A 16,431-nucleotide genomic window follows, 5' to 3' on the forward strand; every position below is an offset into this window, starting at 1 on the left:
TAAAACCTATATGAGAAGTTAAGAAAAGAATAAATTTATCTGAATTAATTCTCCCGCCCCCAACAATTGTAATAGAAGATAAAGGATTAAAAGATATTGCGACTACAAAACACCGATAAAAGAGGAATGACCTTAATTAATAGTGAAATTAAAGACATGTAATCTAATAATTTGTTCTATGTTTTAACTTATAGAGAGAGTAAATAGTTAGGTAGCCAAAGTGGTTCGAAGCACGTTGGAGTGTGTTGGATAGCATTTAAGAATGAACCCCACCCATGTGCATCATCTATTCAACCACTTACGCTACCAATCATCTCACCCATTCTCTCCCTTCCTTTCATAGAAAATTCTATTACTTTTACAAATTAAATTATATATTTCACTAAAAATACTTAAATTTTGTTTCTAAAAACTTAATTAAATCTTAAAAAAATTATGAAAAACCTGAAATTATTTTATAGAAACATTGAACTTTAAAAAGTTAACATCATGTATTCATTCAAGATCATTTTCATTTTGGTGACTTAACGTTATTGTGTTTTTTTATAAGTTTTGAAGTGAACAAACAACAAAATTACTTTAGAAGATTATAGATGATCTGTAAGACGTAAAAAAAAAAATGCAAGCCTATCTGTTTCGAATTGGTATGCATTTGGTATGTAAAAAATAGATTGAACTAACTCACCCTGCATATAAATATGGACTAATTTTTCTGATCCGTCCTGCATAATACCTAGTCCACGAGTCTATAGACCAACCCACATAAAAATTACTTATTTTTTAATTTTATTATTTTGAATTAAAAAGAATAATGCATTGCATCCAAAAGAAGAAGAAAAAAATTAAACATAACCAATTAAATATTTGCTCAAAATAAAATAATAATCATACTTTTTGAATCTTGATTTTTCCAGTTCTTGCTATTAAGATTTTTTGTTATTGAGATTATGAGCATTATTAATCATAATGATTATATTCACGTATATATTTGAATGTTTAATTAATAACCCTTATACTTATATGCCTATAATGATTACAAATGACCCTCATTATGGAGTATTTGTCTTTCCATTTAATGTTCAAAAATTATAATTGTTTTTACAATTTAAATTTATGTGATTCGGCCTGCGATGCTCCATATTGGTCTTCGTGGGTTGTAGGTTATGCATGGTGGGTCAAAGTGGGTCAATAGGCTCAAAAACTCAGTTTACCCCATGCCTTTTTCTTGCAAGAATGCAGGCTGGCCAGTCCACACGGTCCGCTCTATGTTGTCAGTCCTAAGAGGAACTATGGTCCATGCTCCATCGTTGGTCTGCATGAGTTGTAGGTTATGTAGGACATGCCAAAGTGGGCTAAAAGGCTCAAAAACTCAGTCTGTCCCACACTTTTTTTCTAGTGGGAATGCGGGCAGGCCAATACACGATTTGCTTTGCGTATTCATCCCTAAGAGGAACTATGGTCGCTTAGGCCACAAAAGTTTGAGGCAATAGCAAATATGTGATGTCCTTAGATGTTACGGGTCACACACACACACACACACACACACCATGAGACTAAGAAAACTCGTTAAAATTTACATTTGTGGCTTATTTGACTATCAAGATAGGAGAGTTATAAAATCTAAGGTCTTTTATGTGTTTGAGTAACCAACAACCACATATCTTTAACAAAATTGGCAAAGCCTCCCTCAACCTCCATTATAATCCACCATTGGTAACGAGGAATTATACATTTGTCTATCTTGGAGTCAAATTTGCTAATTTGATCCTTGGTGTTAAGGAGAAAACAATCACAATTGAAAGGAATGCATAAAGTTCATTGATATCATTACGAAAGTTTATGTTGTTGGCGTAGTCATAAAATCGACTACAACTAAGGATCACCTTTCTCACTTATGAAAGGGTATTCAATAAAGTTAGAAGGCACAATATGCACCTTAATCCAAAGAAATGTTTATTTAGAGTCAAAAGTGGTAAATTCTTTGGATTTGTGATAACTCGGTTGGACATAATCCTTTTCATCTTTCTTTTTTATTACTTATTCACCATCGAACTCTCATTAGTATTTAACCTTTGATAGAAATTGTCGTCCGATTGGAACTACGTCCCAAACAACTTGATTGGTCGATAATGCCATAAAACTAAGTTGGTTTTCAACTTTTGCCCAATCACTTTGGTTGAGAAACTTATAGTTAGATCAATTTGGATTAGTTCAATATTTGAGATTGGAAATGAAGAAGAATTTTGGTTTACAATTTATCTGGTTTCTATATGACTCACTTGACTTTGAATTATATTAGTTAGAGTGACTCCTTTATAAGTGTGTACACTCGTAATAAAAATAAAATTGAAAAAAACTAAAGTAAAAAAATGAATATAAAAATTCCAGTTAGCAATTTTATTTTAAAAAAGAAATTTAGATTAGACCTTAATTATGAAATGTAAAATAAAAACCTAATATATCTAATTTTCATATTAAATTGAAACGTCTTTTGGAATGTCCGAATTTGAATAAAAACAATACCTCCAACACCACCTTAATAGTTTTATCTCAATCAATTTCAACACTAACATAATACGCAAAAAAGTTACTACAATTATTCGCTTCACCACCTATATTACATTTGATGTATAAAAACGAATTAAAAGAAGCTATAGTGAAAATTGTATTATATTGGAGCCCATACCTTCTTTAATCCAAATTCATATCCAAAATGTTGACCCCTACTTCAATAATTTGGGTCTACATTCATTTTAAGAAGTTTTCTTTGTCATCAGGTCATAAAGCCCAAGTTGCTTCACTCTACCCTTCAATTAATCAATTCAAACCTCTCATTTATTATTTTCCAAGAAGTTGTTGTTACGGTTATCTCAGTTAATGCAATATGAATATTCAAATCCAACCACTGTACTTATATTTTTTTCCCTTTCAACTCGATTTGTAGACCACAACAACGATGCACATATATTGACACAGCAAAAATTAAATTGAAAATATGAATATACAATAGCATCATGATCGTTCATTACAAATTAGCTGCGGGCTACCATTTGATTAAGCCACTTCAGCAATTTCACCAATGCCTACACTCTCTCGCTCCTGTTACACCATTTTGTCTACCATACAATTCAAGACACAACATCGACCAAATATTAAAAACCAACATCTACTTACTATTAAAAACATCTCACTCACCAACATGTCACCATCAATCCAGTTAAAAAGATTACATTAAAAAAATAATTATGTCATTGATGTTGATGACATGAGTGTTGTTGTTCCATGATGATTATTATTAGGGTTTCATCAGACTCGGAAATTTTTTCCGGTGAAAGTTTGACCGAATTGCCAACTGGGTGGAGCGATGTTCCACGAGGTGGAGGTGCGGCGGTCGCTGCCCGTCACGCGAAACGACAGCGTCTGCCCCACCAAAACCGCGTTTGACTGCCAGTTCTGACCCCAGTTTCGGCTCATTGGCATCCACCCGGTTCGGGACCCCTTCACGTAAGTGCGCACGATATCCCCCGCACCTGCCACGTTGCTAATCAGCACCAGGTTGAAGTAACGGAATCCGTTGACGGTGAACCTTATCCCTCCGTGCTTTCTACATGGCACTCTGCAGTAAATACCAACCAATCCACCCATTATTATCCAACTAACACTCTTTAATAAGATTTCTGCTTTAGCATACTACTTTATAAACCAAGGTTACGTAGATGTAATCAAATAAAGATCAACATCATTAAGGTAATAATCAAAATAACTAATAACCGTACTTTAAACCCCGAAAAAAAATCCAAAAATCACACATAAAAATATGATCTTTTTCTACTTTGAGGATATATGAAAAAGAGAAATGTGAAGGGTGACGAACCGGCGAAAGGCAACAGGGACAATTCCGGCGCGGTATTCGGCGATTTTAAGGAACATGGGCATGGCAAGGTCGAAGTGAGGACGAGGAGGGTTGCACCAGCCGCCATTGTCGTTTGGAAGAGCGAAGTTGGGAGGGCAAAAGTTTGTTGCGGTGATGAAGATGGAAGGACTTCCCGAGTGACACCACTTTTTGTCGTTAGCGCACTTGATCTCAAAGCACGCGCCGCAGCTGAGGCCGTTGTTGAAAAGCGCCGTGCTTAACGCCGCCGTGTTCACGCCGTAGCCTTGGCTGTAGAGGTTCCCGTACCCACACGCTCCACCTAAACATCGAAAAGAAAATGTGGTTGGTTAAGTAAGTACTATAAGTAGCAGAAGCCATGCTACATTTTCACAGTAACATGTTTTTGTTGTGTTGAGTGAGCTAGTTTAGTTACTGACCCATGGTGCCGGAAGCATCGGATCCTCCGTAGAAGGTTGCGTGAGCACTTTCCCATGCACCGCCGGAGTAAATCCCCGGAATGCGTGCTTCAACCATCGTCCATGTTAAGGAGATGGTAAACATAACGCAGAGCAAAATGGTGGGCACTGCCATTTTTCTTCTCTGGAAGTTGAAAATAGTTATGAGAGGCGATTGGTGAGTGGGAGAGGGTGGAGTACTTATGGACATGTTCCAGTGCAGGGGCGAATTTTGGAATTTTGTTAACTTTTTCCATCATTATTAAATCAGTGCTAACTTTTCATTTTATTTTAAAAATACACAAATTCACCAGCTACTCTGTTTTTCAGCGCGTATGCAGCACGTTCCAATTGTATTGGGACGAATTGAATTAGGTGATTAAAAATGATGAGAAGGTTAAAAGTTGAAAGAGTGAAGTAGTGAGTGAGAGAAGAGTAACGGTGGAGTTCGGAAAACGACAGAAGTAGGGATCGAGAATCCAACGTGTGGGGCGGGTCGTTTGTTTCTTCTGTAGTTTCCGTAATCATCGCTCCTTAGACACCGCTCCCGATTATTCACTTTAACTCTAACGTAGTGCCTCTCACCTTTTTCTTTCCTCTCTCTCTCGAGCTGCACCCACCGAAGCACTACTACTACTACTACTACAGTTACCAATGCCATGAACCTTCTGAAACGGATAAAACGATAGCGTTTAACTTTTGAGAAAATAGGTTGGAAATGGGAAAAGCGAATTAGCTGCATCGGATGCTCCAAACATGAAAAGATGAGTGAAGATATCTGTGACCAGCTTCGGGTTTGTCTTCTCTGCGGTGCTATGATTCAACACCCCAGACTTGTGCGAACCTTCTCATTTTTTGTCAAAATATACCAAACAGGTCACATGGAAAGGAGTGAGATTTTGGATTCGAAGTAAAGCTCAAGTTAAACCCAAAAAGCTCCACTTTGTCATGCTCATGGAGCCGGTGAAAATCGCGTTCCTGTTCACGCAAATGGTGGTGAAGCATCATTATCATATAAGCACAACACAATCATCCTTAGGTTAACTAATATATACTTTATTAGATTATATATATGCATGGGACACCCAATTAACGTAAAAGGTGTTTGACTTATTAATACGTGTTATATATAATCTATACATACGTATTTGGAGAATTGTGTTTTGAATGGGGGCATGATGATGATGGAGGGGCTAAAATTCAAATTGCGTAAATGCAAGCAACCATAATGAGGTTGCGTCATGTGGAAATATGATTATGAGAGGCAAATGAAGGTGAAAAAATAAAAAAAAGAAAAAAAGAGAGATTGCGTGGGGGACATGGGAAGGGGTGACTTTGGTGGTAGGGTCCTAGTCCTAGTCCTACTCCTAGCCACCCACCCTAATGCCATGTGCTTCCCACACGGGTCGGGTCAGGAGAAGACACAAAACACACATCAAACCCTGGGCCCAATATCTTTGCTCCAAGTAACCTTTAATTTAGTAATGTGGGGTATTTTTTTTTTCCATTTTTGTGCATTTTGACAAACAAAAACATTTTCTTTTTATGATCAGTCCCCACACACGCAACCTTGTAATAAAGAATACAGGTATCAAAGTGGGTTTAGCCTTCGGGTCAATATACTTGTTGTTCATTAAAATAAAATTAGAAAAGCAATGCAATGCGACTTTTAAAATTTGTTAGTAATTTCATTCATTCTCATAGACTTTTGCCTCTAATGTAATTTTGTTGTCATAGAAATTTTGTTCTCCTTCATGTCACAAGGAGAGTGAGAGACATCATAAGAGGAGCTTGAAAAGAGTTTGAGGTTTGCATGTGCATGGTTGGTATTGACATGGAAGATTTGAGCTGAAAATTCCTACGCAGTGTGGTCCATGTACCCCCACAAAAAGATTGGGTTCTTGAGATCTTTCTATTTCATTCACTCCCATCCTTATCGGCAATATTCCTTCCATGTGATCATCTACTACACTACAATGCCTCTCATCAGTTCCTCCAAATTTCAGGCTTCGCTTCCTGCCACCCAAGAATAATACACACCATAGCACCTCAATGGCTTCAGCCTTCTCAAAAGATAAGATTAGTTAAAGCCCAAAACTTTGTGATAAGGGAAGGGTCCCAGAGGAAGAACAAGCTTGTTTCTTGCAAATAAAGGGAAAAGGACTGTGGTGGGGAAGAAACACTTCACACACAGAAACACTTGACACACTTGACTCAAACCATGCTTTTGTCTAACAATGATACTGTTATGTTTTAATGACAGAATAATTGAGACAACATAAGTGCCACTACATTTTCCCTTTTTGTCTCTCTTTTCATTGAAGTAAAAATACATGCATAATATAACAATGCTGAGAACCATTTTGCTTGAGAGTTTGAAATCATAAATCCTATATACATATATCCCATAATCATGGTTGTTTAAGAGACAAAACTTTGCTTGATAGAAAAGCAGAGTCTTTTGAAGGAAGCATCCATCATAATTCATATATACATCTCAAAGCTTTGTTCTTTTTCTGATCAGATGAACACTGTCACACTGTCTTTTCCAGTTCTCTCCTTTTCTTTTGAGGGACCCCTGAGATTAGGGAGCAGTTTCCTTCTTTGTCGTGTTCTTATTTTGAAGCGTATGAAGTATGATGCATCATACATGAAAAAAAAAAAAAGAGAGAAAAATTGAAGTATGTATATTCTACTGCTGTCGCGAAACATCTCAAAGGTTAATAATTCAGGTGATGATAACAGCTCTTCGATAAATCAAATAAACAACAAGTGTTACAACTGAATCATACTGGTAAAACATCCAAATGGGACCACAGTTCAACATTGTTTTTGTTTCAGCAGGATGGTCAAACATAAATAACTGTAGGGTCATCCACCTGCAGCAACTGTGCAAACTGGTCGTGGCAACAAAATTAGTAATCCTAACAGGTGAAACATAATTAGGGGCATTATATTTCACTTTTTCCAATTTAATCACTATTAGTTTTACCTCAATTAGACAATAAAAGGGTTTTTTCATGTATGATTTTTACATTGTAAGGTCAAACAAAAGAATCTGTGAACACTTGCTATGTTCTCTTGATGTTTGTATTTTGTTTCATAGTTTAGAGTTATTTTTATTATGTTTGTTAGAGTTTTCTTAATTAATATTGGTGGTCATTTTTCAAAAGATGTCAACCAAAATTTTTCTATTGGAGTTTGTATTAGTTACTTTTATTTATGTATGCAAGTATTACTTTCTAATCAACATATCACTTAGTGGTCATTTTATTTTTTATTTTTTATTTTAAAATTTGGTATTGATTGAAAGAGTTTATCTATATAGGAAAATTAAAATTCAAATACATATAAATTTTATTACCTTAAATAAAACATTTTAAAAAAATGAAACAATTTAAATTCTAAAACATTAAAATAAAATGTATTTTAATTTTATGAAAATTATTAAATTTTGTATAAGGTAAAAGATGTAAGTCTATACACTAATTTTAAATAAATAGCTATCTAACTTATATATTGTCTCTACCCATTAAGCAAAAATACTATCATGTTAGTTGGTCACAATTACCAAACCCCCTTTTCTTAATTAAATTGAATTTTTTGGATAATGATATTTGAATAATTTTTTTAACACATTTTTAACTCACTACTTTAATCACCTTTCAATTATTTATTAATTTTTTTAATAGTGTGATGTGATGATCTAAAAGTGATTAGAATGATAAATTAAAAGTGAATAAAAAAAATAAATCAAAATATCATTTTCATTTTATATATTTTATATATGGAAGTTTAAACCTGTGACTTTCTGCATATTACCAAATCAACGACCCTTTGGTCATCGGTAATGCATTAATTTAGTTTTATGTTTGATGTTATATATAATTATAATGATAAAATTGTACTCAAAAGAGATGATTAGAAAAGAAATTAAAAGTATCATACTTCACAAAATTCAATCAAAGGAACCATAAATATATAAAAAAACAAAACTTATACATTTTCACTCGAGTAAACGTAGAAATGATTTTTTTCCTTATTTCTACTTAATACATAATTAAAAGTCTGTCTTGGATTTACAATAGTGTTAATAAAAAAAATTACACAATCCTTAAAAGAGTGGAAAAAGTAAAAAGGAAAGTGCGAATAGAATTACTTTAGAGTTTTATTTCCTACACCCCACAATTTCTTTGCGCACTCCCTCAAATTTTCAAAATGATATTTTATCTTTCATAAAAGTAACTTTCGAATTACATATTTAGAAAAAATTTCAAAATATTTTTTTTAAAATGAGATTTTCAAAACAATTTTTAAAACACAAATGCATTCTGAAACAAGCTTTCTGAAGTGAGATTTCCCAAACAAACTTTCCAAAATACATATTATATCTTTTGAAAAGAACTTTTTGAAATGAGTTTTTCTTTTTCTTCTCTCATTTTCTTCAGCTACAGTAGTGGTAATGATGGAAGTGGTGGCAACAAAAACAATGGTAGTGTAATGCAGTGGTGAAGAGTGTTTTTAGTCTTTTCCTGTTATTGTGGGGGTGCAAGAAGTAATAGCCAGACATGGGCCTTGCTAATACCCAAGATAAATTGTGAATATTGTTTTGATTTATTCTTTTAATTTTAACTTTTTGGACTAATAACCTTGTTTGAGTAAAAGTTAACTCAGCTAGTAAAATGAAAGTATATTTCAGTTCTTAAGAGAAGATGGGGAAAAGAAAAAAAAAAAATTCTCCATTTTTGGTGAACAGAATGAGAAGCAAAGAGATATTTAAGCAAGTGGAATGAGAAGAGAAGGTGGAAAAAAAAAATTATGCGTTTATTAATATTATTAATTTATTATTGTGTGGAGAAAAATGAAATGAAATGAAATAGAAGGAATGATTTTGGGTGGAGAGTGTGGCGTGGGTTGATGGCCGGCACCAGCCTCTCTCAAGTAATTCAATCCACGCTCCTGGAACTGCCCAGAACCACCGGCCACGTCAGAGTCTCCGCCAAAAGCCACCGGGTCTCCGCCACCTCCGACCATCGCCCCGAGGGACCCCACTGCATCTACGTCGGGCCCCTCGAAACCGCCGACAAAGAGAACCTCGAAGCTCTCTATTGCCAAGTAAACCAAACCATTTCAATTTTACTCTCTGCAGAACTTCAATTTTGCTACTATTATGCGAATATTGATTAGTGTTTGGCTTTTGTAACAGGCACGGGATGCGTATTATAGTGGTCATCCTCTCATAGTTGATGACATGTTTGATAGAGTTGAGGTTTGCCACCTTCCTTCACTGTTCACTGTTTAACCTGTCATAGTATAGAGTTCTTAGTTTCTAATTTAGATTACTTTTTCCTTTAATTGTACAAATATTATGGAAACAGTTAAGGTTAAGATGGTATGGTTCGAAGTCTGTTGTCAAGTATCCTAGGTGCAGTATCAGGAGGCAATCCACATTTGCTGATGCAGAGGTGATTTTATTTTCTTCACAATTTTTTTATTAACTTCTTCTTCTGTCACCTGTCTCTGATGGCTTGTGATCTCAAATCTTGGTCGCTGATTTTTTATCACACTCTCGGTAGTTTAGAATGAAGTGCTGTAGTATGTATTTGCAATTTTCTGCTTTCCTTCTGTTTGATACAGGGGAAAGAAAGTAAGGAAAGAGGTTGGTTTGAAAATTGAATTGGATTGAAGATGGAATAAAGGATAGAAAAATTAAGTCCTTCTCTGTTTACTGTTTTAAAATGCTGTTGTCTGTCCTGTTCTTAAATTTGTTTGTATTTTGATTCATTGGAGAATGACTATACTCTGTCTGAGTATATCTATGTTTTCTAAAAGTTTATCTCTTGAGCACTTGAAGAAAACAGAGGAAATGAATGAGCATCTCCCAGCTGTTTCTATAATGTAATTTTCATAATAGATTTCAAGGAGAAATTAATTGCTAGGCAATGCTGAGTTATTGTAGTGATTTTTTTTTTCTTAAATAAAAAATTGGAAAGGAATCAATCAGGCTCTAACTTTTCTTGTTTTAAAAAGTCAATATTTAGTTTTTTCTTTTCAACCAAATAAAATAAAATGCATTGCTATTTGTCTCGTCTTCCTCTGTATTTCCTTTTCACTCATTCAAACATGTTACTATGTGGCTCAAGAATTTCTGTTTGTGTGTGATATGATTGCTGTATTTCTATTCTATTGAATGTCTGTAGCTTGCTATATGTTTATCTAGCTAGAATGTATAGGGCTCCCTGCCTTGTGTTCCTTTCTTCTTGGTTTCTTCTCTAGAATATTGAAAGATGTGGTCGTAGGGCAGGAAGATCTTTCTATGGTTTGTGCTTTAGCAAGCACATGGGCCATGTTCCTTGCATTTGGCAGTTTAGCCTGTGTTGGTCCCATATCATACACTGTTGGCATGGCTTATCAAAATGCATTCGATTCAGGCGTAACACTTGGTAGCCAAACACCTGGAGTAGGGTTTCTGGCCTTGCTGAACAGCTTTATTTTCCTTGGGCTGGGTGTTATCATCGGTTACCCTGTTGCTTCAGCTTCAGGTAAAAACCCTTTTTTTGCTGCTTTTCTCCTTCAATATCTTATGCTTTTCCCCTTCAATTAGGAATTCCTTATAGGAAAATTTCATTGTATACCTCAAAATATTCAACGATTGATGATATTGTCAATTTGTCACTACTTCTACATCTATATTCAATTAACCGTCCTTTCACAGTTAAGGTACTTCAAGGCCTGTGGAGGAATGATTTGGTGGCACTAAAAGGTGCGTGTCCAAATTGCGGCGAAGAGGTCAGTCACTGTGATAACTGTCCATTGTTTCTTTTCCATTCTGTCCCTCAACTTGTGTTAATAACTTGTGAGACACTGCACATGTGTAAGGTTTAATTTCACTATCTGCATTGAGCTGGATTAATTTTCTTTCAGGTATTTGCATTTGTGAGAATGGACAGGAATATTGAGTCACCTCATAGAGCAGATTGTCATGTGTGTGAATGCGTATTAGAATTTCGCACAAAAGTGGAGGTAGCAAATTAGAGTTTTATTATATTTTTAATTGAAACTTTTGCAAATGCTGTTTAAAAAACTAAACTGTTACAATTGAGAATCGTTATGCAACAATTTGCAATGCATGTTGTTAATGTGAATTTTCTCTTCCATTTATCATTCTCTTCCTCTGAAAGAAAATTCATCCACCAAAAATGATGCTGCACTTTTCATGACACATGATCTTATTGTTTCTCAGCAATCAGTCTCGAGATTTGGTAGACAGTGGATTTACGGGCGTATTTATCTTGTTTCACTAAGAGGCAGATCTCGACGCCAATAACAGCACTGAATTTTCATCCGAATTTCTCGCATGCAGTGGATAGTAAGGGTCCCAGTATCATCCATTCCTTAGTCTTATTTTTAGTCTGGAACAGTTTTGCCTGAAACCGATTTAAAGTTCTTATCATAAGGAATAATTTGACTTGTTAATTGATGGACAACTAATTTCTTTTATATGTTACTTTCATGTAAGTGAGTGCTATGCAAGATTTTTTTGATATTGAAGTCTCAGGACTATTGATGTCTCTGGTAAAGTAGAATCCCGATTATGTTGTTTACAAAATGAGCTCAGCATTTTTATATATATTTTTTTTACTCTTGTACAAATACTTGGTGATCAAATATTAAATTACATGCCACCACTTTATTGTAATTGCTGTTGTATGCATGTTACTATCCACCGAAATTACTTACCTAGATGAGGACTAAGTGAATTTGAAAATTTATTTTCGTTTTTATATACAACTTCAATGTTTCAACTTTAAATCTATTGAAATACCATCCTCAAATCAATTATCGCATTTGAAGAATTATTAACGTACCGGTACCTAAAATTCAAGGAAAATTCTTTCATCTTACAGGTGATATCAAGGATTTCATGCAAACAGGGGATGAGCTCAGTTTAGAAGGCATGTCAAATTCATTTTTCTTTCTAAATAAAAAAAAAAATTCTATTTTGTGAAATTCTAAAGAATGTAAACGTTGACAAAGAAAAAGAAAGTGTGGCATGCATTCAAGGATAATCCAGCTTTCAAGTTATCACATGATCTATTGATCTGAAAAACCATAATAAGACATTAACGCAAATTGAAGAATAAACTTTCTGTTGATGGTACTTGATTGTAACTTTTTATTAACCCTCATTTTAGAGAAAGGTGGTGCTAATTTGAGAACCTGTTTTTACATTGAAATAGAAAGGGAAATGCATCAACCTCTTTTTACATTAATTACATTCAAAGTGTGTTTGGTTCAAGAGAAATGATTTCAGTTGAAATAAATTCTCTAACGTATTTTTCAATACAGAAACAATAATTAATTAATTCTTATTCAACGTAAATTTTGTATCTTTTAAAAACACGCACCGAAATAGCAAGGGAATTGCGTCGCTTTCCTAATCTTCAAAACAGTAAAATGATATTTGTGTGGTTTAAAAGTTCCATTACATATAGAAATAAAAGAAACTTCCATTTTGACGTTCATATTCCATATTTAGCGACAAATACCCTTTCATCCCAATAAATCTACAAACTAAAAGATTCTTTCACTTTTTTCTTTTCTAAAGATACAGGACAACTTTATCTATACCTTATAATGTATGTTATCTTTTAATCAAATAATTTTATTTTTTAATAAAGAAATAAATAAGCTTTTTATTTTAAAATAATTAATTAGTTTCTTTATTTAAAAGTAAACAATGTATCATTTTTATAATACTACTTCTACAAATATATATATATATATATATATATATATATATATATATATATATTATATTTAAAAATTATATTATTTTTCTATTTTTAAGTAATCATTCATAAAAATAATACAATTATATTTCTTAATACAATACAAATACAAATATAAATACACATGACAATTCGCGTATGTATTTTGCTAGTTATAATAGTGTTATTATCTCGCAAACAACCAAAATCCGAAATCCAGATCATGAAATTTTGTTACCATAATCATGCATAAATACACAAGACTGGGTCCTTAAATAATCAATTGATAGTAGCTGCAACGAAATCCCCCACAATAAAATATATATCCCCTAACAGCAACACTAGCACCCCCAACAAAATGAGGGAACCTATTTGGAAATTCCATGTTTATGGCATAAACATTAAGGATAAATGGTCCTTCAGGATTTGTCTGCAAGCAACTTTATTTCACGGTTCAACAAACAGAATTTCGATTGTCATCAGTTCCAATCCACAAAATTTGCTGTAGTACGAGGTGTCACTAGAAATGCTTGACTAAAACATCTATTACAATGGGATGCCGAAGCTATTGTTCATGCATGCATTGCAAAATTAGACCATTTTACATAGAAGTAAAGCAGATAACTGCAATTTGGGCAAATGTAATCAAGTAAATCTCTCAACTCTGTTAAAACTTCAATGCCCAGCCAATCAGAAGTGTGCTAAACTGTAAACTAGAATCCATGAAAGCTGCACAGATATTAAGTTGAAGTCAGACTGTGGAACAGGATAAGCCTCATTTTCTACAGCATATAAAGCAATGAACAACAGAGCACAATACCAGGAAAAGAGTTATAGAAGCAAATAGCCCCTCTTGAAGGAGGGCTCCGTGACCACCGAACTCTTCCTCGTCAACCTTTAATATTACTGCATAATAACTATATATAATCGAAGTCGATAACGCCAAAAAGCTGCAAAACACAGAAAAATATTTAACAAATAACATCAAATTTTAGTGTGTTAAGACTAGGTAGGTCCCGCATTTCATTCTTAATGGCACAAAAATGCAATGGAAGAAACTATGAACTAAGGATTTCAATTTGGACAAAGATAATTTATATGATGTTAAGGAATCAATATGACATAAACAATTCAAGTCTGAGAAAATTTATACTTCAGAAAGTCACAATTATTCTGTTTATAAAATTGATGATAGCACAAAGTAAAACTGATCTCCGCAACAATAGGTAACTTCATTAAGATTACTAGATGATTTTCTAAAGAAATCTTCACAGTGAATGGTAAAACCGAAAATCAAGAAACAATAGCATAACAAATTCAAAACATTGTTATGTATAACATTCACCACTGTTGCCAAATTTATGTTGAATATCCTCCACCATTTATAGGTTAATCACTCTACACTTTTTTTTTCACACATAAACATCCCATAGATCTGCATGGTCCTTTCTCATAGTCAGTTAATTATTGATAGAACGCTAACCATCTCCTTCTCTACTATGTACTTCCTCATCTAATAAATGTTGTGAACAAAAGTTGATCCCACTCTAAGCAATATGCTAAAGGACCACTCAAAAGTATTACTGCCACAACGAAACGTATACACAAGATGGTTCCAGATCCTATGCATGGCACCATTTGGCAGACAATCAAAATTAATGAACAAGAGCATTAACGTTATTTGCAAACAATAGCACAGTATCAACTGGTTCAGTTAATACTCAATCTAGAACTTCAATGACATACAAATACAAGATAAACATAAACATATTGCACACAAAAAAATCCACTTACAGGATGAACCATATGCCTCCAACCAAAGGTATGGAACCCCAAAGGAATCCACACACAAGGCCAAGCCCTTGTCTAATCCAATGTAATACGTCTCCCAACTGATCCTGCTTGGAGGTAACCCACACAGACAACGGTTGTTAGCATATCATTAGAAAAATTAAGTAACAACTGCACACAGCATAAAAACGTGTAATAACCACTATTTTAAATCCTTACAAAAACTATGTACCGTTATTCTCAATTTTAATCACATACTATAAAAGAAGCTGAGAACGTCTTATATCAGTAACACAGCTATTTCCTTTTCTTCTTTTTTTAACTCTGTTGCTAACCCAAATTTCAGGCAGGCAAATAATTCAGCTCAGCATCTTCAAAATCAAGTATTTCATTTTAAGTAAATTTCAGCAAACATCTACAGATCAAATTGGGAACATGAATGGATCTATGAATGATGAATTGAAAGAACAAACCTTGTCCCAGGAAGCTTCGGGATCAAACAATTTGGCGAATTTTGAAGGCGAGAGGTGACCGTTCTGGTGCGGCTGTTGATGGTTAACGGATTTACCCTCTTTCATAGTGGAAGACGAAGCAATGAATAAGAATCAAAACAACGAGTAATCGGGAGAGTGAAGTACTTCACACAGAATTTGGGATTCGGCGACTCTGTAAGGTGGAAAAAGAAAATTAGGGTTTATGATTAAAAGGGAAAAGGAATCTGAATGCAAATTAAAAATTGCAGAAATTGGTTGTTAATGTTCGATCTGGCATTTCATCTACACTAACAGTAACATCTCAGTATCTATCTCTTTTTTCCCTAAAATCTCAACAACCGAATAAGAGATTATTTTTCTGCTACTTTTTACTTTCGTTTATCATAAATTTAAATTTAAATATATCAAACAAACATGTTTGCAGATAAAAATTTATTCATTAAGTTATTTTACGCTTAAAAAAATGTCTTTTCTTTAAATTTATACACTATTTTATTATTTTTAATATGTTTCAATAGAGATAACAATTTTTATATATTGATTATTATTATAGATAACAAATTTTATTTCATTCCTTCTTAAATGTATATTTAAAAAAAAAATGTCATTGACATGTAAATCTTCTGTATGTTTAATTGCTTTTCAATATAAAGAATTGTCTTTAAATGTATACAGTTAAAGTATTTCATTTTAATCTTGACACGAATTAGCTTTTAACTTTGTAGCTTCTATAATATTATTTTAATTATCTATAATCTTTTAGGAGTTTAAAAAATGTATGTGAAAGAATTAAAATGAAATACTTTTATATATGAAAACTAATTATATACACTAAATAAATAAAATTGTACTCAATAACACATAAAATTAAGTTAAAGATAGATAAAATATCATTTTAAATTTTCATATCTGTAAACCAGTAGTAGTCTTTGAGAATATAAAATATTTTTTAAAATATTTTTTTATACTATAACTTGAATATCTCACTCGACTACTTATTATCGTTTGAATAATTATGTTCTTAGTCATACAAATTTTGTAATTAA

At 33.4% G+C, this 16,431-nt stretch overlaps 3 protein-coding genes across 5 annotated transcripts; 1 reads left to right on the forward strand and 2 right to left on the reverse strand.

Annotated features, from left to right (window-relative positions):
* Positions 1-2,982: 2,982 nt before the first annotated feature.
* Positions 2,983-4,565, reverse strand: LOC114168531 (expansin-A4-like). The gene is made up of 3 exons (XM_028053393.2): positions 4,312-4,565; positions 3,875-4,193; positions 2,983-3,616 (listed from the first exon to the last, which is right to left on the reverse strand). The coding sequence occupies exons 1-3, from the start codon at positions 4,538-4,540 to the stop codon at positions 3,307-3,309; spliced, it is 858 nt and encodes a 285-aa protein (XP_027909194.1). The 5' UTR covers positions 4,541-4,565; the 3' UTR covers positions 2,983-3,306.
* A 4,592-nt stretch (positions 4,566-9,157) lies between these two features.
* On the forward strand, positions 9,158-12,398 carry LOC114168337 (uncharacterized). Of its 2 annotated transcripts, XM_028053117.2 has the most exons (8): positions 9,158-9,444; positions 9,536-9,598; positions 9,708-9,794; positions 10,634-10,871; positions 11,045-11,118; positions 11,254-11,352; positions 11,573-11,698; positions 12,237-12,398. In XM_028053117.2, the coding sequence occupies exons 1-7, from the start codon at positions 9,247-9,249 to the stop codon at positions 11,654-11,656; spliced, it is 843 nt and encodes a 280-aa protein (XP_027908918.1). In that variant the 5' UTR covers positions 9,158-9,246; the 3' UTR covers positions 11,657-11,698; positions 12,237-12,398. The 2 variants fall into 2 exon arrangements, with proteins under 2 accessions (XP_027908918.1, XP_027908917.1); XM_028053116.2 differs by lacking the exon at positions 12,237-12,398 and having other exon boundaries at positions 9,160-9,444; positions 11,573-11,880.
* A 1,127-nt stretch (positions 12,399-13,525) lies between these two features.
* LOC114168574 (Rab5-interacting family protein) lies at positions 13,526-15,736 on the reverse strand. 2 transcript variants are annotated; one of them, XM_028053454.2, is made up of 4 exons: positions 15,365-15,728; positions 14,895-14,998; positions 13,921-14,050; positions 13,526-13,829 (listed from the first exon to the last, which is right to left on the reverse strand). In XM_028053454.2, exons 1-4 carry the CDS (start codon positions 15,467-15,469, stop codon positions 13,791-13,793), a joined length of 378 nt encoding a protein of 125 aa, XP_027909255.1. In that variant the 5' UTR covers positions 15,470-15,728; the 3' UTR covers positions 13,526-13,790. The 2 variants fall into 2 exon arrangements, with proteins under 2 accessions (XP_027909255.1, XP_085524826.1); XM_085668700.1 differs by lacking the exon at positions 13,526-13,829 and having other exon boundaries at positions 13,876-14,050; positions 15,365-15,736.
* Between the last annotated feature and the right edge of the window lie 695 nt (positions 15,737-16,431).

Source organism: Vigna unguiculata, chromosome 11, assembly GCF_037176805.1.
Source record: "Vigna unguiculata cultivar grain cowpea cultivar isolate G323 ecotype 2 chromosome 11, ASM3717680v1, whole genome shotgun sequence".
NCBI lineage: Eukaryota > Viridiplantae > Streptophyta > Magnoliopsida > Fabales > Fabaceae > Vigna > Vigna unguiculata.

What these genes read in the sequence shown, in the direction of transcription:
- LOC114168531 (XM_028053393.2), bottom strand. Translation starts at nt 4,540, where the DNA reads ATGTCCATAAGTACTCCACCCTCTCCCACTCACCAATCGCCTCTCATA. An exon ending in CGATGCTTCCGGCACCATGG is followed by an intron (nt 4,194 to 4,311) that starts GTCAGTAACTAA and finishes TTCGATGTTTAG; the next exon opens with GTGGAGCGTGTGGGTACGGG. An exon ending in GTCCCTGTTGCCTTTCGCCG is followed by an intron (nt 3,617 to 3,874) that starts GTTCGTCACCCT and finishes TATTTACTGCAG; the next exon opens with AGTGCCATGTAGAAAGCACG.
- LOC114168337 (XM_028053117.2), top strand. Translation starts at nt 9,247, where the DNA reads ATGGCCGGCACCAGCCTCTCTCAAGTAATTCAATCCACGCTCCTGGAA. An exon ending in CCACATTTGCTGATGCAGAG is followed by an intron (nt 9,795 to 10,633) that starts GTGATTTTATTT and finishes GTCGTAGGGCAG; the next exon opens with GAAGATCTTTCTATGGTTTG. An exon ending in GTCCAAATTGCGGCGAAGAG is followed by an intron (nt 11,119 to 11,253) that starts GTCAGTCACTGT and finishes ATTTTCTTTCAG; the next exon opens with GTATTTGCATTTGTGAGAAT.
- LOC114168574 (XM_085668700.1), bottom strand. Translation starts at nt 15,469, where the DNA reads ATGAAAGAGGGTAAATCCGTTAACCATCAACAGCCGCACCAGAACGGT. An exon ending in CCGAAGCTTCCTGGGACAAG is followed by an intron (nt 14,999 to 15,364) that starts GTTTGTTCTTTC and finishes ACCTCCAAGCAG; the next exon opens with GATCAGTTGGGAGACGTATT. An exon ending in GGAGGCATATGGTTCATCCT is followed by an intron (nt 14,051 to 14,894) that starts GTAAGTGGATTT and finishes TGTGTTTTGCAG; the next exon opens with CTTTTTGGCGTTATCGACTT.